Source organism: Rhipicephalus sanguineus, chromosome 11 (genome assembly GCF_013339695.2).
Source record: "Rhipicephalus sanguineus isolate Rsan-2018 chromosome 11, BIME_Rsan_1.4, whole genome shotgun sequence".
Classification (NCBI taxonomy): domain Eukaryota; kingdom Metazoa; phylum Arthropoda; class Arachnida; order Ixodida; family Ixodidae; genus Rhipicephalus; species Rhipicephalus sanguineus.
In genome coordinates this window covers 66,302,264-66,326,649 of record NC_051186.1, presented here as the reverse complement: position 1 = coordinate 66,326,649, position 24,386 = coordinate 66,302,264, and the positions used below count along the sequence as shown (strand labels likewise).

The window sequence follows — 24,386 nt, the reverse complement described above, 5'->3', positions numbered from 1 at the left end:
AAAAAATCTTCGGTCTCATTGAGGATCGAACCCGGGCCGTTTGCGTGGCAAGGAGGTGTCCTACCACAAGGCCACAATGCTACTTGCAACTGCTTCGGGAAAAAACAGTACATTAATGCATGCAGTGGAAGGAGTCTCCTTAACGAATTTTGTTCGGCAAGTGTCACGAAGAAAATGAGCCCATTCGGCGATTTGTAGACGCGTTGGCGAGGCCATCAAACTACGTTTTTCGCGCGACGCTATGCTTCGAAAAAAGCCGGGATAGTGCAGCCATCGCCGCTGAAAACACACACGAACTTTCAAAAAGCTCAAGAAATGGACAAGTATGTCTATCTAGCGGAAAACATATCAAGCCAACGTCTCCTTTTATGGCCTCCGAGATGGCGGCTGCGCGGCGTCCCCGCCATCTCGGAGGCCATGCTCCTTCCTAGAGGAGGCGTTGATCAAGTAAACAGCAAACATTAGATAATGTGCTGCCATCTGTGAGGCACTGTGAGAAATATGTCTCGACTCAAGCACAGGGAAGGGCTTTAGACTGAAAACCTGTACCAGTGCCTGTACCATTACTATAGATAGATAGCGCGCGCGCGTGTGTGTCTGTGTGCGCGTGTGTAACAACACACATTAATAAGTATGCACTTAGTGGTTGAAGTGCGCACTGGGGGCCGGATTTCGCTATCGCGTTCAACTCTTAAAGGCGAAGCTTAAGGGTCCCCCAATTTGTCAGCGCGCCGCTGGCGACAGCAGGCAATGCCTTAATCTCGGAGGTCACGGCGATGAGCCACAAGCATGTTCTCTTGGCCGTATTCTGAGACGATCTGTTTTGGAGATACCGCCAAAATATTGCCTTGAGTACGCGGTGATTGGCTGGTAGAGGATAGGAGGGGCAAGCATTGTCGCCTCAGTCATTAGACACGCGGCATTCTACGTCGCGCAAAGCGAAAATTGTCGTCGAAAGTGATCACATCATGATACCATGATACCACCAAAGGACACGAGTCAATTTCAGTTAGTGGCAATGGTGCCGCATTCTCAAGTTTTAGGGCGCAGCTCTCACCCCCGTATTCAGAAACGCTCCTTCACTTGAACTTGACTTGCCACCGCCTCAAGGCACCGCGTTTGAAACGCGTTTGTACTGCCTTGGCACTGCCTAAAAGCAGCGCGTTCGAAACGCGTTGAAGGTGGTGGCAAGTCAAATTCAAGTCAAGGAGCGTTTCTGAATACGGGGGTTAGGTGCCCGTTCCTGCGTTGAGCGGCGTCGCCGTTGCCGTTGCAGGCGTCGGTGTTGCAGGCGTCGGCGTAACCGATAGAGCGAACGAGTGCAAAATAGAGCGAACGCGGAGTCTGTCGATATCACGAGCCACTGGCCTCTAACCTCGCTTTCTTTGGGTGCGATGGCCACCATCTTGTTAAAATCTACGAAACAAGACGTTTCAGAAAAAGTTATGTTGGGACCACCACCTCGTCATGAGCGTGATATTCTGAAAGCGCTGAACAAGTTTTTGCGCGAGACAGAACTCTACAAGAGACTGTAATTAGTTTCTGGACATTCAAGGTCATAGGCGTGCGCAGGGTTCCCCATTAGGGGGGGCGAAGGTTCATCGCAGCGCCCCCCCCCCACCCTACTAAGTCCATGTATGGGACAGATTTTGCGCACCCCCCCCCCCTCTTAGGTGACTGAAAGGGTCAATGTACGGGGCAGATTTTGCGCCCCCCCCCCCTCTTGGGTGATTAGGGGGGAGGGGCGCCCGCCCCCTGCCCCCCCTGTGCACACGCCTATGTTCAAGGTTCATCGCCACCTTCTTCCTCACCAACGCCTTCTCTCTTCCCTCCCCTTTCCTAAGGCTGAGTAGCAGGCCAGAATATTGATTCAGGCCGACCTCTCAGCTTTTCTGCCGCAGTACATCTTTTCTCTCTCTCGCTTTCTTCCTCCGTCACGCTCGCTGGTTCCTCGGTCAGTGCTCGTGCGTATGCAGGGCTGGCACGTGCGCTGCGGCTAGCTTCGATTGCCCTAACGGGGCTGTCGGCGTTTCGCTAGGTTCGCTACGCCTGAAATTCGAAGTGTTTTGCGTAGCACTCGAGCCCTGGCAGTTTCTGTGGCAATATGTAGCGAAGGTTACATTGCTACAACTGCGGATAGCCAAAACTTCTAATATAGTTGACGTTGCCCCAACCCGACGCTGCGCTCAAAAATCTCGTTAGGGAGTATCGTAATCGTCAGTGAAATTATTTTATAAAAAACGGCAACATTGGTCGCGCTCTCTCGCGATTCTTCAGCTCGTATTTCCAACGCCAAATTATGCGCGGAGGCACCTCGACACATCGACTTATCTTAAACCAGGCCAACGCTGTCATAAACTAGATTGCGGTTCCCCTTCCAATCCAGTCTCGTGTACCAGACAGCTACCGTTGTAGCTAGCCAACGAAGTTGTTTACATACTATGCCCGCACAAACACATCCATCAATGAAACACCGGTGAACGAACGTATACAACCCCGCGGGAGCAGGCCAAGGTCAACAAGACCTTTTTATGGCACTCACTGCTGTCACCGCAAAACCAAAGGCACATAAATTATTCTTGCTGGTGCTTGCGAGAGTGATATGTGATGCTGCCGAAAGCAAAAAAAAAAAGAAGAAGAAGGAGGAAAGAAAAAGCAGAAGAAGAGGGAAGATGAACGGTGAAAGGAGTGTCCCAAACGCGAAATTAGCAAAGTTATGGGTTTGGTACATTCAAACGCGCGTACGTGCAGCGAGCATCCAAAAACAACCTTCAGCGTTTAGACAGCGCTAACGACGAGACAACAACAAGAAGAAAAAAGATATATTTCTTGTTTCTCACGCCCTCCAAATCATCCCGCGAGATAAACAAGACCTTGGCCGCCTGCCATGCCTTCAAACGTCGGCGGCGTCAAATGCAAGGATAGACGTTGGTTGCGACCGCATCGCGAATGCAATTCTCGCTGCTCCGTCGTTACGTTGGTCTTGGCACACTGAGCATTCGAGTCACGAGACCAACGGGTCCAAAGGAACCGCAATATAAGATGCCTATCTAATTAAAGCGGCCCTATAAGACAAGGAACGTTCATGGCTTCGATACATGTAGCAATGTCTGATTATTACCAAGCCTTGTTCCCCGCTAAGGGGACGTGTATTCCTACCGAAAAAAAAGCGATAATGTTTGCGCAAGTATGAACAAATTCCATGTGTGCATCGATATGAGTTAATTTTAAGCAGTCGCATGTCTTTATTCAATCAATCAATCAATCAATCAATCTGCCTACATTATGTGGATATAGATCTATACACACACATAAACACACACTCATATATATATATATATATATATATATATATATATATATATATATATATATATATATATATATATATATATATATATATATATATATATATATATATATATATACCATTTAGCAATTTAGTTAAATAATTGTAATTAGCAAAATAAATACATAAAAAATTTTCTGTAGTCCGTTTCTTTGGTAAATTCGAAAGAAGCTCAGTTTTAAACTGCACAGTGAAAGAAAAAGTGGAAATTGCGGTTTTCTTGGGAACAGTACGAAGGAAACAGATAAGCACTACACATCAAATGCAAATATAAGAGGTCCAATTGGGTATTCGAGACGGCTTGCCGTTTTTTCTGACCATATTCTGCGGCGACGCACCTTCTTCAAAAACTGTCACGTGAGCTTCCGGTCTGACGTAATAGCGCTGACGAACTTCCTGCGCTACCGGTGGCTCATTTTAGGTTTCGCCTCGATCGGGGTCTTCAATTTCAGTGATTACTATCTCAAATTAGGCGAGTTTTTCGCGATTTAAAAAAAAAGGGCATGCCATAAAATGTCACGCTTACAACCTTTCCATATAAACAACGGCCCTCAAGCTAATAAATAAAACGTTAACGAGGTTTCGCTAACTACTCGTTTGAATGTAACCTTAGGTAAGTTTTCACGCCTCAGCATAGAGTTCGTTTGCGAAGACGACAGGTGCCTCACTATCATAGCATGTTTATAAATAATCTGTATTATCTAAAAACCTCGGTATGTGCAGTTAACGAAATGGCCGCGACCGCACCGAGACCGTGACATGCAGTTCATGCCGTACATGACATCATGTCACAATGTTCATGCTACGACCTCTAATTCATGTTCTTCACGTCCTGTCGTTTATGTTTAAATACCAATTTCGGTACAAATCCAGTTAACGAAACAGTCACGAGAGCAGGAAATCATAGGCGGCTAGGTAGACAGATACGCTCAAAGTGGCAGAAGATCACTAACAAACGCTTCGCATTAAAAAAAATTAGAGCCCTTCCACTGCTGTGTGGGTGGAAGCCAGCGAAGCGGGCGGCAGTGGCTGCACGTTCTGCGGCAGCGACATGGCGTCGTTTTCGCACCCACTCACGCTTATGTGCGCGTTGGCAGATGTGTATGTGTATTTCTGAATCAATAATTATTATGCCTAAGGGCAGACTTTCGAAAAAAAGAGACGTTTCGCGACTTTTCCGCTAGGGGGAGGGCGCATGCGCCGTGGCACCGTTAAAAAGGGGGGATTGTGAAAGAGGCATACTCGGTGACGAAGGGAAGTGCGACGGGCACATTTGGCGAGGGCGCGAAGGGTGCCGAAAATTGTTGTTCTAAACGTTGTTCTGTCGACGAATACAATCCTCCAGAACCTAGCCGTCTACAGCTTTCCTGTAATAACTAATTGCGTATTGGCCTGCCATATAATACCCTGTGTTAAGCGCGAAACAGGACGGGAGTACCGTAAGAAACTACAAGGACAAGCATCCGTTGTAGCACTCTCGTCCTGGTTTGCGGCTGCATGCGATGCACCTGCTAATAGTATTGAAGTGGTTGAAGTATCGCTAGAAGCAATAGCTTACCTTTCGAAATCGTGTAGCTCGGTGCGGCACATGAGTTAGGTTGCCGGTAGCAATTAATTACCGAAGCTAGTAACGTCGCACGGATAAAACATTGCGCAATCCTCGAGGGCGGGCGCCAGGATCACGCGACTTTAAGATTAATAGTGGGTGTTCTTTGCTATGCGTACTAACTTGCTGCTTAGTAAAACGCCTGGCCTTAACCGCGTGGCTTCGCGCGCGTTCGAAAGACCAACCTGCGGAAGAGGCATCGCATTTTGATATTCGTATGAAGTAAGATTAGATGAGGCGCCGACGTACTCGTTCGCAGTACGTGGTTGGAATACGTGTACTCGTAACTTGCGCAACTCTCATGCATGTACGACACGTAGCAGCGCATGTATGCCTTGTGGTGCCTCGACAAGCCACAGGTACGCCTTTAAATTCCGGTTATATATGAAAGGCCGACCTCACCAGAATAGCGTTAAAGCGAGCGACACTGCCATTATTACATGAGACACACTCGGACCGAACGTAGATCTATACTGATGGGTCGGCCTCGTCGAACAGCTCTTCAGGTGCAACTGTAGTTCCCACTGCAGCAACGACAATGCAATTTAAATTGTCGCATATAACGACGCCTACTGCAGCAGAACTTGCTGCTGAGACCCGCTTTACAATATATCGTTCAAGAGCGTCCATAAAATTGGGTCATATTCTCCGTTTCGAAGGCAGCACTTCAGAGTTTGCAGTTTGCCATGCGTAAGAGGACTCATGAACAATTGTTGTTGAATGAAATAAGAAACTGCCGCCATTAAGCTCGAGCAAGAGAACATGATATTATATATCAGTGGCTACCAGGACATACTGGTATTACTGGGAATCAATTAGCCGACGATGCAGTCCGCTCAGCCCATGGAGGAACCAGATTGGTTCCGATACCTCTATCAAGGATTGATGTGACGAGACAACTTTATTTATTAGCTCGAAATCTTACACGCACGTTTTGGTCGTCTACCCACTTCCAAAGGCGTCAGCTATGTAAACATGATCCTTCGCTCAAGCTACAGCTACCATCGCATATTTTCCGCTCTGATGCGACGCTGTTATGCCACCTTTGGTTAGGCGTTGCGTTCACAAAGGCGTACTCGTTTCCCATCGGTATGGAGGACTCCTCCATATGCGTCTCCTGCGGAACCAAAGAGACAATCGAACACGTCCTGTGCAGCTGCGCTCCCTATGACGCCCAGCGATGCCTGCTCCGGATGCTGACCAACTGGACTCCAGACCATTTTCTGTAGACAGGATTCTAGGACCTTGGACATGTGCTTCGAGAGCGCAGAAGGCAACCAAGGCGCTACTGAAGAACCTGAAATCCACATATTTGAGCGACCGCCTGTAGACAGGATGTGCTCCCCCAAGTGTGCTCGTGACTTTGTCCATCCCTCTTCTCTTCCTCTGTCTCTCCCCCTTATCCCTCTCCCCCGGTGCAGCGTCGCAAACCGGACGTGCGTCTGGTTTACCCCCCTGTCTTTCCTTGCTTCTCTCTCTTTTTTAAGTAAATTATTACGTATTAATTCGTCAGTCACACAGGACGTCGACAAAGTAGCGTAACCAGAATTTGTTCTCGGTCGGGGGAGGGGGGGTGGGGACGTTCAATTATAATTTATTTCTGCTTGTGCGTGCGTTTGTATGTGTGCGTGTATACGCATGGAAAATTGAAAAATTTCGAGGTGTTTGAACCCCCCAAATACCCCCTCTCTGGCTACGTCAGTGACGTCGACTGCGAGATGTGTTGAAGGATACGTTACGAATAAAATGCGTTGGTGGGCTAATGGTTGCATGGATAATTTCTAGGAAAGATAAGGGTAAGAGCAGGGCCGGGGACACGGAGCTGCAAACGGAGCATTTGCCCCTCCCTCTCCCTCAAGTCCCACCAGCACTTGCCCCCCCCCCCCCCTCCACCCACCCAAGCCACACTAGCGCTCCCCCTCCCTTTCCAAGATGCAACACGGGTTTGCATCGCTAAAACGAAATCCTGCCGACGCCTATTGGGCGAGAGACGAGGCCATAAGGAACTTCAGCGATATACTTCTTTTGGTCGAGTTCGTTCACCTTAGAGGTAGAAAGTACCTGCGCGAACAGACGTCCACAAGAGAAACGACACGTGGCGTTTGCGTGTACGCGTCGTTTCTCTCGTGGATGTCTGTTCGCACTGGTACTTTTTTCCTCCAACAAGGACCTTGTTGCCTCGTTCTTGTTGTCCTCGCATTTCGGCGCGCCGCTTTCCTAGAAATACGTTACGGAGCTTACCTGGTGGGTTCGTCGAGGAACAGCACCGGTGGACTGTGCACGAGTTCCTGCGCGAGCATGACCCTCTTCCGCTGACCAGTGGAGAGGTTCTTGACCTGCCGGTTCTCGCACGTGTCCAGGCCCCACAGCTTCAGGATTCGCGACACCTGCGAGAATGGAACCGACTCACTGAGTCATGTCTTTCAGCTAGAGGCACAACTCTGTATGTACATTAGACCAAGGAAAGGCGACATCGCGGACGACTCCAGATTAGAGACTTCCCACCTAACCCTAACGACGTGGACGTTCTTTTAGTACGTCCCAACTAGGGAACTGCGCCTGTCATCTCGAGATTGGAGACATAACACCCAAAATCCGCTGAGCCACCGAGGTAGCCCTAACAGGCAGCGTATATTGGCTTCTTGAAGTGCACTTCAATATCTATAGCGCGCAAACTCTCATGGCCGGGTAACAAGAAGTTGCGGTGTTTACCGATGATCCTGTGCCGCTCCTTCGTATGTATAATGTAGCTAGCGAAGGCCACTCTTGATGGCTGTGATGGCAGGTAACACGATATTTTTACAGGGACGTCATCCTTAGCATCTCATGTCTAATGCAGCGCGAAGACCTCTTCCAATGATGTCGAATCCACCCTGTCCTGATGATGCATAAAATAGCGGGTTTATATTGCATGCCTCATGATTTCACCACCCTACTCGGCTGCGTTTCCCATCGTTGGGAATCCCTTCCGTTACTTTAACAGATCACCAGTGTCTCCTTTACGCATTATGTGGCCAGCCTGGGTGTCTATCTTCTTTCGCGTATTGTCAACTAAAGTACCGGCTACCACTGTCTTCTCTGACCCATTTTGCCGTCATACCAATCTCTTAATGTTACGCCTAACATTTTTCGTTCCAACGCACGCTGCGTGGTGCTTAACGTGCAGCGTGCGTGTTAAGCACCACGCACACGTTAAGCACACGTTCAGTTTCTCTGTTGTCCTGCAAGTTTCAGCGCCGTGTGTTTGTTCTAGTAATACGCAGTGGCTGTGCACTTTTTACTATAGGAACAGTGGTAAGATGCTTGTCATGATTTATAAATATCTGCTCTATGCACTGCAGTCCATCTATATTCTTCGGTGACTTTCCTTATGATGAGTATGTTTCCATAGTTGATAATCGGTCGATTCTCTTGTCTGGTTGCAAATCACGAAACCTTTTTCTTTCACCAGACTATTGAGCATTTTCTCTGCGTTCGGCAGGTTCGTTTTCCGCCCTGCTTTAGGAACATCTCGGTTACGGTCTTGCGCCATTGTTTGTGAGTCCTCTCAACCATTGTTGAAAAGCGTATTGTCATCTGCCAAGGGCAGGTTGCAGATATATTCTCCGTTAATCTTTATTCACAATCTAGTCGTGTGATCAGTTCTACAAAGGTGTGGTGGTGATGTTGCCACAGGCGGGGTTAGCATGGCAGACCTGGCCAGGCACTTTCTCTGCCTGAGCGACTCTTTCCATGTAGCATGTCTCACCATACATAACTTCAACCTGTCTCTCGTAGAAAGCGTAGACGTGTAGTAGCCATTTCCTTGCGAATCATCCAATCATCCGCCCATCTTCCGGAAACACAATCTCCTCACAGCATCTGTGGGTAGAGCCTCTTCATATTGTCCATTAGTCTCTCCCTTACGGAGCAAAAGCACTCGCAGGACCAGATGTAGTGATCTGTATTCCCAACCTCAGAGCAATCGGTGCACAACGGGGAACGAGCGCCCATTACTTTAAACAACCATGCGGGAGTGTAGGCCTATCGCGTTCTTACTCTACACCGCAGGGTTTACTCGGCGCGACTGTGTCCTCTTGTGAGGATGCGAATTCCGTGGTAGATGGGGCGAATTCCATAAAGAGCGAAAACGGAATTCTCTTTTGGTAGTTGCTGATTCTACCGAGTGTGCAGTGAACAAGACTGGGAAGATCACATCTCCCTACTTGACCCCTTGCTCGACCGCAATTCTTTTGCTTTTCTTGAGGAGAAGAAAGCTAGCTGTGGAGCCTTCATATGGTATGAATCGCTGTAGTATTTACGTATGTTTCAAATAGCCCTTGGCGACGCAAAGCTTCGAGACTGTTTATAACTGTGCTGAGTCGAATGCCTTTTCGTAGTCTACGAGAACTATATAGAGGGGATGGTCGCACTTAGCAGATTTCTCATTTAATTGATTGGTCACATGATTTGTTACAGAGTATACCTCCCTGAAGCGATCTTGCCCTATAGGTTGGTTAAAGTGAGGTGTCTCTTTTATCCTTCTCGAAATTAAACTCGTCACAAACCAGAAGCGCTTGTGGTTTGTGGTTGCGTGTTCCAGTGTCCCCTCGAAAGACTGCGCTACTTACCGTCATCGATTTCTACTAAATAGACCGCCATCAAACTGTCCGTTTAATGTTGTCGATGTTAGGGGTTTCCACCGAAAACAGGTACAGATGTTTGTAGCGTTGATGTAGCGCTATGAAAAGACGTACAATTAGATAACCCCTTTTCTTCGGTTGATGCATTTGCGTTGGAAGCACGAATGTCTGTATCGCCTTCATCAGTCCTCAATCCTGTTTTCATGTTTCCAAACGTGAGTTATTCTAAATATTTGCCGTATTTTCATTTGTCTTTGCCACAGATATGGGCGACGCTGATTCAAACTTTGAATCGTCTATTTTCACATTTCCGGGCATTCTTCATATACAATTATGATTATGACACAAAGGATAGATCTATAACAGAAGAAGAAATTTTAACTTTGAGTATAGCTGGGGACATCGTTCGCGGAAAACTTTTGACACCATAGGGAGCCTGTGACGCGATCGGGAACCTTTTGCTCCCGACCCTTTCGCGGGCGATGCCCTCCGCGGGTTTTTAGGAAGCCTCGTCCCAGGACAAAGTTCCCCTGTCTGTTTGTCAAGAAGAGCTCATCGGAGATCCATCGTATAAAAACAGTTGTAAGTCAAGATGAAGAGAAACCGTAGTATGTAATCTAGAGAATATTTCCCTCAGAGGTGGTTTCGTTAGGAGGTGGGATCAATTTTGTTTTATTTTTTTATTATTTATATTTTCTTTTTTAATCGAAACTTTAGTACACTTTGTTCTTTTATCTAATATATCGATTTTGGCCTGCGATACTTAGGTGGTGCAGGCAGGGCGTAGACATATTTTTTAAAATTTAAATTTCATTTATTTTTCGCCCAACTCCACTTTAATGTAATGTTTGTCTGTCTCTCTGTCTATGACGCGACAATCATCAGCTTGACACATCCGGGGACCTTGCAGCTACAGCTTTTCACAGCCAGTGAACGAACATTTTGAGTGTAGTACACTAACAGTCTCCCAGTCAGCAGAGGATTGCCTCACGTTACGCATTGCCTGTCGAAAGTCTATCGCTGTTGCCGTAAACACCCCTTTAAGTGAGACTTGCGTCACTTATTTTTGTGACCGCGAAATAAGTTACGGAACCATATTATAAACTATTTTATTTGTTGCTGTGTTGTTTAACTTCATATCGCATTACTGTTTTAAACTCTGCGAAAGCTTTACCTCGTCTTTGTCCGCTTTTATGCGGCTGCAGTACCGTCAATGTGTTTGTTACAGGTGTTCACGGCGTTGTCATGACAACGCCGTGGGCACCGTGGACAGCTTGCAATCTTTAACATTTACCGTGTGCGAGTGGCGTAGGCAGAAATTGTCTTCGGGGGGGGGGGGGGGGGCACCTTCTCGATCCGACATTGGGTCTGGGCAAAGAAGTGGGGTCGAGTGTCATTTTGTGCTCTGTATCCCATGGTGGGAAAAAAAACTCAGGGGTGGGGGCACGGGCACGGTGTACACCCCCCCCTCCCCCCGTGGCTACGCCACTGCCGTGTGCTCCTTGGATACCATGCGTTGTTTTCACGGCAAGATCAAACTGAAGTTGAAGTTGAGTATGGCTTTAAGCCGTCTTGTGAATTCGCCAATAACAAAGCCTATCGAGAACGCGCCGCGCACCACTTCTCGCACTGACACCTCGAAATCATACGACATCGTGATCCGACAAAGCTAAGTTACGCATCGGTTACGCCACGGAGTGCGCAAAAGACACGCGCATGTGCCCTCCTTGCGTTTTCCTTAAACGAAGTTGCTCTCTTCCCAGGAAAGTGGCTCGCTGTCGAAACTGCCCACGTTAGCTTCGTAACTACCCACCATAGTTTCAGTCGCAACCTGAGGCGGCAGGAATTACGGCACCAAACATCGCGCGCAAGACTATAATTCAGGAGAGATAGCCGATTTGTGAGCGCCACCAGAGGCGGAAAGGAAAAGTGTTTGTAGAAACGGGCAAATGCAGGCATGAGACTACGGGTCCATCTGGCCTGCTACTCAACAATAGGAAAGTGGAAAGGAAGGAGTGAAGATTTATGCTGATTAAAAAAAATTTGGAGGCCACCCTAATTCTTGTTTTAGGTGTCTAATAGTGGCACTCGCACATCGGCCTTCATGTGCACTGGTGTATTCCTTGGGTTAAGAGAACTTGAAGTCAAGAGTTTGGCGGAATCCCGCCTGGCCGGGGAATGACATGGACGAAGAGTACACAGCTCCGACCAAAGTAAAAATATATTCTTAAAAAGACGTTTCTGGTCCCACACGAGAGCTTTGTTCACAATGGAGCATGAGCAGCAAGTTTGCTTATTCGTAAGGTCGTCTAATCACATGTTTGAGGCAACGCGCATACACTGGCGGAAGATTAATCCACAGCTCTTGTTTAGCGTGTGCGCAGTGGTTTGAAGAAACAGAGATTCTAGATGAAGCCATTGAAAGAGTTTCTTTTCCCGTGGCGATGACGGAAGCATCTTCCCAGTTGATCATATGACCCATGGATACAACATGTTCGGCGAGGGCATTTGACGTCACCTTTTTGTTTTCACGTCATTACAGTGCTTAAAGTTGCCGTGCAATCTGTGCATGGGATTCTGTGGACGACACCTGGAAACTTCTCCCGCTTTAACTTGTGTTTGACGTTCGTGAGGCTGTTTCCAAGTTTGCGCGCACGTATATGTGAGACCTGTACGTCAAGGGAGAGCAAAATTCTGGCGAGTGACTCACTGAAGCCCGGAGCACACGGAACCGGCGCTATTCTCTTTGCTGAAAGATTGCCTGGTTGGAACGGCAGTGAAAGTTGACGATGGACTGAATTGATGAACGAGGACGGGTAACCGCATGCGGCCAGCTCCCGATGGACGGCCTCCACGTCTTGTTGCAAGAAGATAATTGTTGCTGGGCTAGATGGTTTACAGTGCTAAACTGCGGAGCTCAAATTCGGTATGGTACACAGCAGAGCACACACAGCACAGTACTGCGCTGTAAGTGCTTTTCCATGTCCCGTACCGAATTAGCGGCCTGCAGTTTAGCATCCTTGGGATAACTGTGTTGCTTCGCGCTGCCGAATCGGATCTCAGAGGCCACGTAAAGAGAAGCGCTTGGATGAGATCTGCTCCACCAGTTGCAGCAACGATCCCAGCTGTTCCCAAGTAAAGCGCCTGCTCTTTCAATTTACTAACTCAATTAATTTTCGTTGTGCGGATAGTTAATCAACCCTTATGCGAAGTAAACTAATGCTCCGATATCACGTGCGTCCAATATAACTCTTAGCTTGATCATGAACCGTCGATTGACAACCAGGTTTATCTTTTTACAACACTTTCTCTGAATGCTCGGGAAACCAAATAAATTGCACAAATTAAATATACGCCAACGTTGTGGTCCAATTTTGGAAGCTCGTTTCACGCAGGATTCCTTCCAGCATTACACTACAGCTGAAGAACAAACCACAGCCCTAATTAGGGCTGCGAACTTGTCTGACCAGGGGCAGGGGAGGGGGGAGGGGGAGGCACTGCCAGTCCCTCCTGTCAAGAACAGCTGTCTCGGTTTCGGCTTCGGAACGCTTCTACACCGCTGTATGTGACGGTTAGTTGTTGGAACACTTCTTAGAGCACGAAAACAGACCACATGCTTACCAAGGCGCTTCTCTGTTTGTAGGTGACGTCAGGGGGCAGTTTGAGTTTGGCCGCGGCGTCCACCGTTTCGCGCACGGTCAGGTGCTGCAGGAGCTCCTCGCCGCTGGTGACGTAGCTGCTGAGCTTGCGAAAACTTCTCTCCTTGAACGGCTGGCCATTGACGAAGAGGTCTGCCTGGAAACTTCTCGTCCTGCAATGGGACAAAGGATAACCAAATTGAATGAAAGGTTCTTTGTCCTGCCTGCAAAGAGAGTATGAGGCAAAGGCTCAAGTTCACACATACAATGTGTCTACAACGACACTGGAGGTGTGGTGTGCAAAAAACTAATTGAGGGGCCTCCCACGCCACCAGCTTTTGGTATGACCGAACTGAGTGTTCCGCGCAGGCCTGGCGTTTCTTGTTTATGTTCTTGCAGCACGACATAGAGAAACGGAGTTGCTGAAGTTCTCTGTACACCTAAATATCTCCGATGGAACCCAGCTCTAACAAAACGGTAACATCTTATATGTTCTCAGTGTGTTTATTTATGTTGAAGTGGAAACATGGCTACGTACTGGAATCCGGCAAGCACGTTGAGCAGCGTTGTTTTTCCCGCACCGGATGGACCAATGATGGCTGTCATCTCTCCGGGGCGCAGGCTACCACTGATGTTGCGGAGCAGCTGCTTCGTGCCTGCAGAAATGTATACTGTGCTTAACGCTGCATTACGACATAACCCAGAACTACTTTGTTTATTAATATGATTTACGGGAAATTCTCGCGCTTTTACTTTACGCCGGCTACTGCTATTGCAGTAATATGTATAACCGAAAGCCCGAAAAAGATTTTTTTTAATGTCATTGTTTAACGCGGTTAAACTAAGTTGGTCGAGCGACAGCTTGTGAGGCTCACAGCTCGACTACCCCGCTCCCGATTCTTCTTGCATGCCTGGTTCTGGCGAAGCGGCTGCCAGGCAGCCTGTCTTGTAGCACCAAGTACCGCATCTAGAACTGCACCGCGACACAACGCACAGACGCTCCTCGGCGCCGTCGGCGCTCTCGATGCGAACGCGCAGCGTACGTGGATGCAGCCAGCTCCTCTGGCGGTGGCGGCACGAATAACTCTCATTGAGCCGCCGTTCGTTTTCGCGAACACGCCGCACTAGCGTTTCTCTCATGCTCTTTGGTCGGTGTTGCGACGACATGCATGACCTTGGCAGAACTCGAAGGTAAGAATCATGGAACGAGGCGTTTTCTGGATTACTACCTGGAGGAGCAGAGCTATCGCTCTAATATAGAAAAGTAGAGGAGATGGTCGAAAGCATTTGCCAAGTTGCGCACACTCGTAAATCAAAGCACTGAATGTCCTCATACACTTCCATAAACAAGATAAAGTGCACGAAAGAGTCTACGAACCCGCATGTAACTCCTGCACATATCCGCATAACAAAACGTGATAACCATAACGGCTAACAAAATCGCAACTAATTTCTTATGTAGAACACATAGAGTGAGAAAAAAAAATCGAATACTAGGGCTACAAATGCTCAGTATTTGTCTAATATTTACGTATGCTGAAGAAATATTTCACTTTGCATTCCCTGCTTTTAACACAGATTTTTCAATGGGTACTGAGACCATTTTTCGAAGGTGAGTTCACACTACCATAGAAATCTTGTGTATACACAGACGGTTCTGAGCAAGTGTGAAGCTCAGCAAATGTTGATATTTTATTTTAATATTAAATTAAATTTTTCCATGCCCCGCATACCAACATTGACACTAGCTTGACGTCAGGCTACGGTACTAATTCTGGTGATCTTTCATTTGACGCAAAAAATCCACATCTGAAAATTTTCGTGTCTGTACCCCATTAACCCCAATGAACTACCATTGACTGCCATAGGAAAGTTAACTGCGCCCGTTTCCACATTGGATCAAGATATTTTGGCATTGCGGATAATCATTTTATAGCCTGCCTGATGGGGAACTGCTCACTAACCTTTTCCTTCAGGTACTTTGTACGTGAGATTCATCCAGGTTATGGTCGTCGGAGCCACCGGCGCGTCCATGCCGTACGGGCCATCGTCGACTGCGGCTGGAACTATCTGCGGCTTCATCTCGATGGCGACGTCTGCGGACATCAACAGATTACAGAGAGATTCAGTTTGTCCGCAGACTGTTGTTTGCGGATTGCAGGTTACCAAAGAAGTACACGGGATTAACAACAATTGCAGCAACATGTGATAACGCTGAGCCTAATCCGAGACAAATAAGCGTAATGCTGCAGTTGCATGTTTTACTGAACTGCTGGTGTAAAGTATTGACAACAAGGTAATTGCTGTCTCGCAGTGATCTCGTTATCAGCTTTTGACGAGCACGCTGATGCGAATGAAGAGTGTTTCAAAGGTTTAGTAGTTCGACGAAACGCCTCAAGATGTCGTCACCTGTACTGCCGTGAGGGGCTCTGGCAACCAGGTATTCTCAAACAACAGGAACTTCACGGCAGAACTAAAACACTCCGAAAAGAAAAACGTGAACATACCGCGAGTTTCCAAAACACCTCGTTGGCCCATAAGAGCGAAAAAAAAAAAATTCACCGAGGATTACGACACTGACTAATGCGAATTGTGAGCGCAGCTGTTTAAGTGTTATTGCGATAGCAATTATATGGACAGTATCGGCTGGTCCTTGCTGTCCCCGTCGCCGCCGTCATGCACCGTATATGTATTTTGATTTTGCGATAAGTTGAGGCCAAGCCGCCTCGCTAACCGGGAGACCGTTGAAGGCAGCGCGTGGGCGCGTTCCACAACAGCCGCCGCAGACAGGCCTTCGTTAATGCAGCGCTTTATTTCCATATACGGTATCGGTGGGCGCCTTCACCCACTACCTTAGTGATGACGTCATCGGCGACCGCACGATAGCGCGCACTACTGCAGTGTGGCGTGCGTCGCGGGTGGCCCCCACGTCACCTGTCGTCTTGCCCCTGTCGTTCCCTCCTCCTCGCGCTGTCCTCGCTATCGCGGTCTTTCATCCTCCGCTGCGCTTCGCGATCGCTCGCTTTTTCGTCCTCGTTCGCTCTCCCGGTTGCGACGACGCCGAAGCCGCTCAACGCCGGAACGGGAGCCTAAGAGCTGCACCTAAAACTTGTTCGTTATGGACGAACTTTTTCCCGGAAAACGAGATACGAAATTTAAGAGTCCGCTAGAGCGCTCAACGCATAAAGTGCCCCTTCGACCAACGCACGTCTACTTATTCTCCCAAACCTCGCAGGTCAACTCACTTTCTCGTGCCCTTGCTCGAGAGGCATGCGTTGCGCTGTCACAGAAACGGCAGCAGGCACGAGGCATTGCAGACGCTAACACAGCGGCTCGCTGCGCTTTGCGTTCGCTCTCTTTCGTCCTCGTTCTCTCTATCGGTTACGCCGACGACGGCGACGTCGCTCAACGAAAGAACGGGCGCCTAAGAGCTGCGCTTTAAAAGAGCTAGATGGTCGATGTGATTATTTCGTTGGAAATGCGCGCAAGTATATGTTAATAGACGCAAAACAACCAGCTCGAGAGGACACGAGCGTTAAGAGAGGGTGCGGAAGTGTTACTATGTAGCAAGTGCGGATAGCGATAATGGCCCGCAATTTCTCGAAACACGTTGATTGCCTTCCCTTTGTTTTGTTTTCTTCCCCCTCTATACGGATGGAATAAGATGCCGTTGAGTACTTCCTTGCATCACACACACTTCGTGCCAACTTTATGGGCCGTTTAAGCGGTTGTGTAGCTTTATCAGCGTATTTAACTTCTACGGAAGAAAAAAAAATATGGAAAAGGGATGCCAAGAGCGATTAAGTGAGACACACATCTAGTCTTTTTTACTTGTTTTTTTTTGCGAACACTGAAGTGAAAGACAAAGGCGTGAGTGCATGAGCGCGCGCGCGCGCGCGCACGCACGCACGCACGCAGACACACACACACACACACACACACACACACACACACACACACACACACACACACACACACACACACACACACACACACACACACACACACACCAATGGATAGAATACGCTTAGTTGCGTAGCGCAATCTGAAGCACCTGCATCGCCTTCGAGAACCGTACCGCCTTCTTTTGATCAATCGGCTTAATTGTACCGTAGACGATTGCGAATGAACATCGCATTTTCTTTTCTCTGGGCTAAAGGCTCGAAAACTTTCCTTAAGCCGTATTGCACTCTTCCTAATGACATGTGAAGTTGTGCGTGTATTGCGTTAGTAGCTGCGCGCAATAGATCAGCGGAGTAATCGCCCATTGAGCAACACTCTGGGCATACGGAGGCAGCGTCAGGTTTAGAAACTCGCCTCGTCGCATGCTGTCGGACATTCGAAACACGCATAGCGGCGCCATGCTGAAGCGAAAGCTTCTGACCCATGCGCGAATGTCCCTCATGGAGGAAGAAATATGTGCGGCACGAATGGGGCCTTGGCAACGAAGGGTTGCGAAATGCATGCTGCGGAGAGGATCTTATATCACAGTAGAGATGGTTTTCTAATGGCCAACTCGCCGCGATGGCTCAGTGCTTATTTGCGATCTAGTGCCGTGAATCAAGTCGTGGGTTCGGTCGACTTTCACCTGTGCAAGCCGCATTGCAGTGGGTGCGAGATGCAGGACAGAAAGAGAAATACGTTCTCAAATGATTGCTGATTGGTTTATGGAGTTTAACGTCTAAAAGCGACTGCTATCAGACACACCATAGTGGAGGGCCCCGTATAATCTCAACCACCTGGGCATAGGTCGGCAAACCCACTCATGAGTCGACTCGCTCAGACTCACTCAGGGCCGTGAGTCTGAATCTGAGTGAGTCCGGGTGAGTAATATTTTGGTGAGTTTGTGTCCAAGTGAGTCCCGCTGAAGAAAATACTCGTGAGTCTGAGTTCCAGTGAGTCCTAAGCACGAAATGTATTTCCTGAGTGAGCCTGAGTGAGCTCGACCTTTTATTACCGACCTATGGTCCTATCTACTGATGTTCAGCATTACTATAAGCAAGATATCAGCTAACGTTTATACTCAAGTTTATTCACACATATCTCAACGCACTGGCATTCATGCGCCACCTCAATATTTATTGATCTGAGGCATGAGGCATGAGGTAGGGGGGCAGGGAGTCCCATGCCATCCGCCGCAAACAGTTTGACAGGAAGTACTTGATAAAAATATCTCGTACGAGATATTTTCATACATTTCGTATGAGATATCTATCTATCTATCTATCTATCTATCTATCTATCTATCTATCTATCTATCTATCTATCTATCTATCTATCTATCTATCTATCTATCTATCTATCTATCTATCTATCTATCTATCTATCTATCTATCTATCTATCTATCTATCTATCTATCTATCTATCTATCTATCTATCTATCTATCTATCTATCTATCTATCTATCTATCTATCTATCTATCTATCTATCTATCTATCTATCTATCTATCTATCTATCAGTATTAAAATTAAGCGGTTAAAACTCATATCACCTCTACACTATGTCGTAAACCCAGACAAACATGTATACCCTCCTCGGGTCGCACATCTGCTTGTTGCGGCGCTAATCGAGTCATACCTGGTAGCTTTGAAACTTCCATGGCAGAGCGGTGATTCAGGCTTCCCATGAGCCACCGGCAGACGTCCTCGCACGAGACTCGCAGGGTCCTCTCTGAAGCAAGACAAAAACAAGAACTGGATATCATCATCATCGTCGCTTCTTTCATTATCATCTCAGGCACGTCCACGGAGTTGAGGGAGGCGGCTCACGAAAACCCTGTTCAAGCAATGTCGCGTGTCCTGCGTCGATCTCATACGCACGTGAGTTCCTTATTTACCAACACTAACGTGATTCTAAGTCCGCGTAGAATGCATTAACCTCCCTTGGGAACGCCTCCAGTTTACAACGTGCGAATGTTTACACCTGCCTTACGCGTAACGTGAGGGGTATCGTAACCGTGATTTAGTCTCGCGGTCATCGATTTAGAAGGTACTATTTTGAGACGCAATAGGTGGAGCCTTATAACAAGGACAGTGGAAGCAAAACAGAAACACCAAATGGGAAATCTTGGTGTAATTTCGGCTGCGAACCAACGTGTACGTTTACACGCCGTAAACAGAGACGCAAGGACACAAACGCAATAAGCAACGTTACACGAGGCGTGACGATGAGCTATATTTGGCTTCGTAGGACGCCGGTGTAATTGCTGCGCAGTTTATTGACTCTACTGTTTGGCGCGTCACGCCTGCGTGGGCTTCGTTAAGAATTTCGTACCCTATATAACCGTATACTGGTTGCATTCCTTGCTTTGAAAAGATGTTCACCTGTCGTCCCTTTTCCACACACACACGCATGTACACACACACACACACACACACACACACACACACACACACACACACACACACACACACACACACACACACACACACACACACACACACACACACACACACACACACACACACACACACACACGCGCGCGCGCGCGCGCGCACACACACACATACACATACACACATACACACCCGCACGCACTACCTGGGTCCGTGCACGTCCTGTCAAAACCGCTAATTTGGCGGCGGTAGTGCAGTCGGTTATAACCGAAGAAAAAATGCAAGCTGCCCCCATAGAACCGCAGCGCGCTTACCCTTGACCTGTGAAAGACAGTCGTGCTAGCTGGTTTCCGCTCGAACCGTAAATACTTTTAACAGCGGAGTTGCTTATGCTTTCAAAACTATACAGTATCGTCCACACAAAACTGGGCGGCTATGCGCCACAGAAAGCGGGTATGTGCCAAGAGGCTCCTCGCATAGCCATGCATATTATAGTGTAGCAAAGGGGTTGGAAAGGGAAGTGATGATGAGGAGGAAAGAGAGGAGGAGAGGGTATAGCATTGCATAACCTTCTATAGTTTAGCAAGGGAACGGGAAAGGGAAGTGAGGGTGAGAAGGACTGATGATAGTGTGCAGAGGAGGGAAAGGAGAGGAGAGGGTACACCATAGCATAACCGTGTACAGTGCAGCATAGCAAGGCGTGTGAAAGAGAAGTTTGCGTGAGGAGGAGGTGAAGACCTCCATCTCCACTGTTCCCCCAGTCTTCGCACCACGAGGGCGTCGCTACCCATCTTTCCTCGGCTAATGTCAACACTACGCATATTAAGAGTTAAACGTCTGTCGTTACTACCTAAAACATTACGTTTGGATGAGCAGCGACGTCACAATCCCTGGCGAAATTTACCAGGGCGGTCAAGTTTCGGTCCTAAAGCCAGTGACGCAAACGTGTGTCTGTGTGATAAAGCTAACTTTTCGAAACACTACAGAAGTGCCTACATCACGGAAACGAGTAAACGCTATTGTACGGAGCACTTATGAAAGATTTCTGCGGGAGGGAGAGCGATAGCTGTGGGCTGAGCTGACATTTTTTTTAAAGGCTGTAACAGACTATGGTGAAATGTGCGCGCTAATGGATTAAGATCATCTTCGGTTGACGCAGCACACATGGGACAAGGGCGAAGAAAGAATCACAGGAAAGGCGCTGACTCGCAAAGAAATAAGAAGCATATATGTGGGGGTGGACACCATAACACACACAAAAAAGGAGACCCAGAATGACCCAAGCAAGGAAGTTGCTATTCATCGCCTGTCCTGTGATTCTTTCTTCGTGCTCCTCCCGTGTGCGTTGCATCAACCAAAGACGAAAGCGTACCAAGTTGCTGAAGTTTCCATTCTTATTCGATTAAGAGCTGAAAGAGTTTTGCGTATAAAGACATTGACACAAGTCAACCACCGGACAGATAGTTGTGTTGCTTTATCCGTGCCATCTATTTTCGTAGGTCAGCAGCATGCCACTCTCATCAAAGACCGGGCAGGTTCTCAGAAAAAAAAAAAGGACGCTTCGCCCCAGTGTTGCCAAGCCTGAAGGAAGGGTGTAGCTGGATGGCCTGCCTTGCATCTCTTTATTTTACTTTCTTTCACCATGTCTTATTTTGTCTTTTTCTGTTTCTCTCTGTCTTTTTCTAACTCTTTTTTTGTCTGTGTTTATCTCTACCTCTGTCTGTTTCTCTCTCTATTCATTTCTCTTTCTCGCTCTTTCTATCTTTCTTCCCTTTGCTTCTCGCTCGCTTTCTATTTCCTTCTCTTTCTTTGAGTCTCTCTATCTGCCTCTTTCTCTTTCTGTCTTGCTATCTTTTTTTTCTATCTTTTTTTTTGTCTGTTATCTCTATATCTCCCTCTCGCTCTGTGTTTCTTTCTCTGGCTTTGTATCTTTCTCTGTCCTTCTTACCTTTATTTCTCTCCGTTTCTCTCCTTCACATTCTATGCCTTTCTCTCTCTGTCTCTGTACTCGTTCTCTCGCCCATAAGAGTTATTCCATCCCACGCCGGACAAATGGGCGCACGTGTTCTGGGAGCGAAGAAGAATGTGAAGAAGAGGACGAAGATAGCGAGTGCCGGTTCATGATGATGATATTTTTCTATTCGCTCTGCACGGATTGACGGTCCGCTGAAATAGCTCCGCCGTTAAAAAAAGCACAAACTGAAACATGAAACAATAAAGTGAACTTAACGTACGAATGCACTGCCACTCCGATAAGGTTTAGTACCTGTAGCTTCTCGATCGACCGTGAAAGGAACGAGGGAACTTTGCACCGCGCATCCGACTTTGCACCGCGTATCTGAAGCGGTCAGGCGCCGCGTACGTGTGTAGCATACCTGTGAACTTGAGGGCGTTCCTCGATTAATTGTGCTGCCAGACATAAAGTGGTACTGGCATTAGTAGTCATAGCAGCGACCGGATGCGAACACAGAATAAGTACACGTAGAGTGGCCGTGCGTGAGGCATAGCTTGGAATTCTAAAAAGGGCGCTTCGAGACACGCGAGAATGTATTGCAGCGTTTAGGGTGAAGAAGCGACATGCATACGAAGAAAACTAAGAAAGAAGATACAACAGCTAAAACCCGAGTTTCGCGCTCCCTATCTATTTTACTGCCTCGCAAAGTGCAGCCAAAAAGAAAAAAAAAAGACTTGGAGCCATTTCACTTTGTGAAGGTGAGGGACCAGCGGAGGGGCGCAACCTCGTCTGTGCTCTCGTCGGCAGTTCTTCATAAGCGCACTGTTCCTCGGGCGCTCCCAGAATGCGGGGTCGACCAAGACTTGCCAGACACGACCGGGCCAGCGCAGGGCCCCTAGATTCGCCCGGCGTGGTGAAGCACGTACTGAGTGGGTGCCGCTCGACTGAAGCATTCTGCACCTCACGTGGTGTTCCATTGCCCTCAGGATCAGCCAAAATTTGACCGCTCGACAATGTCAGTGAATGACGTCATCACGTGACGTATGCAGTGACGTCATCGCGTGGCGTCATGATTACGCCACACGCGTTGGTATGTGACGTCATAATGACGCCATTATATGAAATCATCTCGCGCTCTGAGGAGGTCAACCCGCCACAGCAGTCTAGTGGTTATGGTGCTCGGCTGCTGACCCGAAGGTCGCGAGATCGAATCCCTGCCGCGGCGAAATGTTAGAGGCCCGTGTACTTAGACTTATGTGCACGTTAAAGAACACCAAATGGTCAAAATTTTTGGAGCGCTCCACTACGGTGTCCTTTATAGTCATATCGTGGTTTTCGGACGTGAAACCCCAACTGTTATTATTATCGGAGAAGGTCACGTACGCTCTCTTTTTATGTCAACGGACGCGGACGGACGCCGCAAAATCAATGAGGTGTGCCATTTAATGTTCCAGGGTAATAATAATGTTGCCAGTTTTCTGCCTCCAGCAGGACCCATGATGAATTGGCAGATGATTGTGGAGAGATTTGTGGTTCGTCAGATTAAAGAAGGATCAGCGACGTGAGTATCACGCCGAGACCGTTAACGGGACGTGCAACAACATCGAAAATTGAACGCTCCGCCTGTGGGAACGTGATGACTCGGAGCCTGATAAAATCTCGGCGGCAGCGTCTTTGCGGAAGATTTTAAAAAACCTACGTGTGACCGCAGCACATCTGTCTCCTGCTCGAGCGGGCACCGTACCCGAATGTAAGCTCCTGTTGTCGTATACAAAAACATTTAACTGATAAAAAATACAAAAGCCTCATTTAGAATATCGTTCATGCTCAATTCGCACCTTTATTGTTGTGGTATAGGTCACTAATAAGCGGACCTATCGCGATGCACGTGTGATGAGCCTATATTTATAATGCTTCGGGAGCGACATCGAACGACGAAATATATAACATGTTATCACTTGACCAGTGTTGAACTCTTTATCTGTGGCTTTCAGTTACGACACAGAAAACCAGCTTAAGCGGCAATAATTGAACGTCAGTTCTTTTAGAAATCGTTTTGTGCAATCGCTGAGTGCAGATGCTTCACTGAAGCACACACGGGCGGCCACGGTGTTTATCACTGGGTTCATCCCGACAGTTTATTAAAGTTTTTCTCAAATACTGGTTACGTCTGTCTAGAAATCTTAATTGGTGTTTGCCGCCCGTTTGTTGCCTTCTTTATTTTTAGTGGACCAGCGGTGAGCAGTGGGATTCGCCCAATTTCTGCGGCACATAGGCGTTCACGAAGCTGATTTTTTATACACACTTGCCGTTTGTACACACAAGCCACTTATTGTACACACTTGCACAAACCTACGTTTTTACAAACGGCCTAAAGAGCATCGCTGTTAGAAAAATTGCGAATTGGGCTGAGTTAAAGTACTCGTATATGCACTTAATGACAATGAGGTAGAAAAAGCGATGAGCAAACAGGGCCCATATTAGTAATTAATAATTCCCTGGATTTACGTGCGAATGCAAAAACACGATACGATTATGATGCAGGCCGTAGTGGAAGACTACGAAACTTATTCCGGAGTGGCCGAATCAATCGAAGTAGCGGAATACGCTCTCTAACGTAAAAGGAAAAATAATATAAAGGAAAAAAATTCCACAGCATATCCACGGGGTGAATGATGATGAGTGGGGTGAAGCTCTCGTACGGCAGGATCTTGGCGGCGGCGTCGCGCAGCTTCACGCCCAGTACATCATCAACGACGTGAGATCGGGCCGGTTTATACTAAAGGGTCGATGAGAGTCATGGCGACTTGCAGCTCACTTTAATTTTACATGTACGCTGTGAATTTTTACTGTTTAAACACGCACAGGAGAAATCTCAC

The 24,386-nt window shown here is 47.6% G+C and overlaps 1 protein-coding gene across 1 annotated transcript in view; it reads right to left on the bottom strand.

The window, feature by feature from the left end:
* Positions 1-24,386, bottom strand: part of LOC119374481 (ATP-binding cassette subfamily G member 4) — a 59,921-nt gene that overhangs the window by 19,285 nt on the left and 16,250 nt on the right. The window contains exons 2-6 of the mRNA XM_037644588.2: positions 18,796-18,888; positions 15,180-15,311; positions 13,754-13,871; positions 13,199-13,388; positions 7,197-7,342 (exon numbers count right to left, since the gene is read on the bottom strand). Of these exons, the coding sequence (XP_037500516.1) occupies positions 7,197-7,342; positions 13,199-13,388; positions 13,754-13,871; positions 15,180-15,311; positions 18,796-18,844 (635 nt within the window). The 5' untranslated portion in view covers positions 18,845-18,888. The remainder of the gene's footprint in view (positions 1-7,196; positions 7,343-13,198; positions 13,389-13,753; positions 13,872-15,179; positions 15,312-18,795; positions 18,889-24,386) is intronic.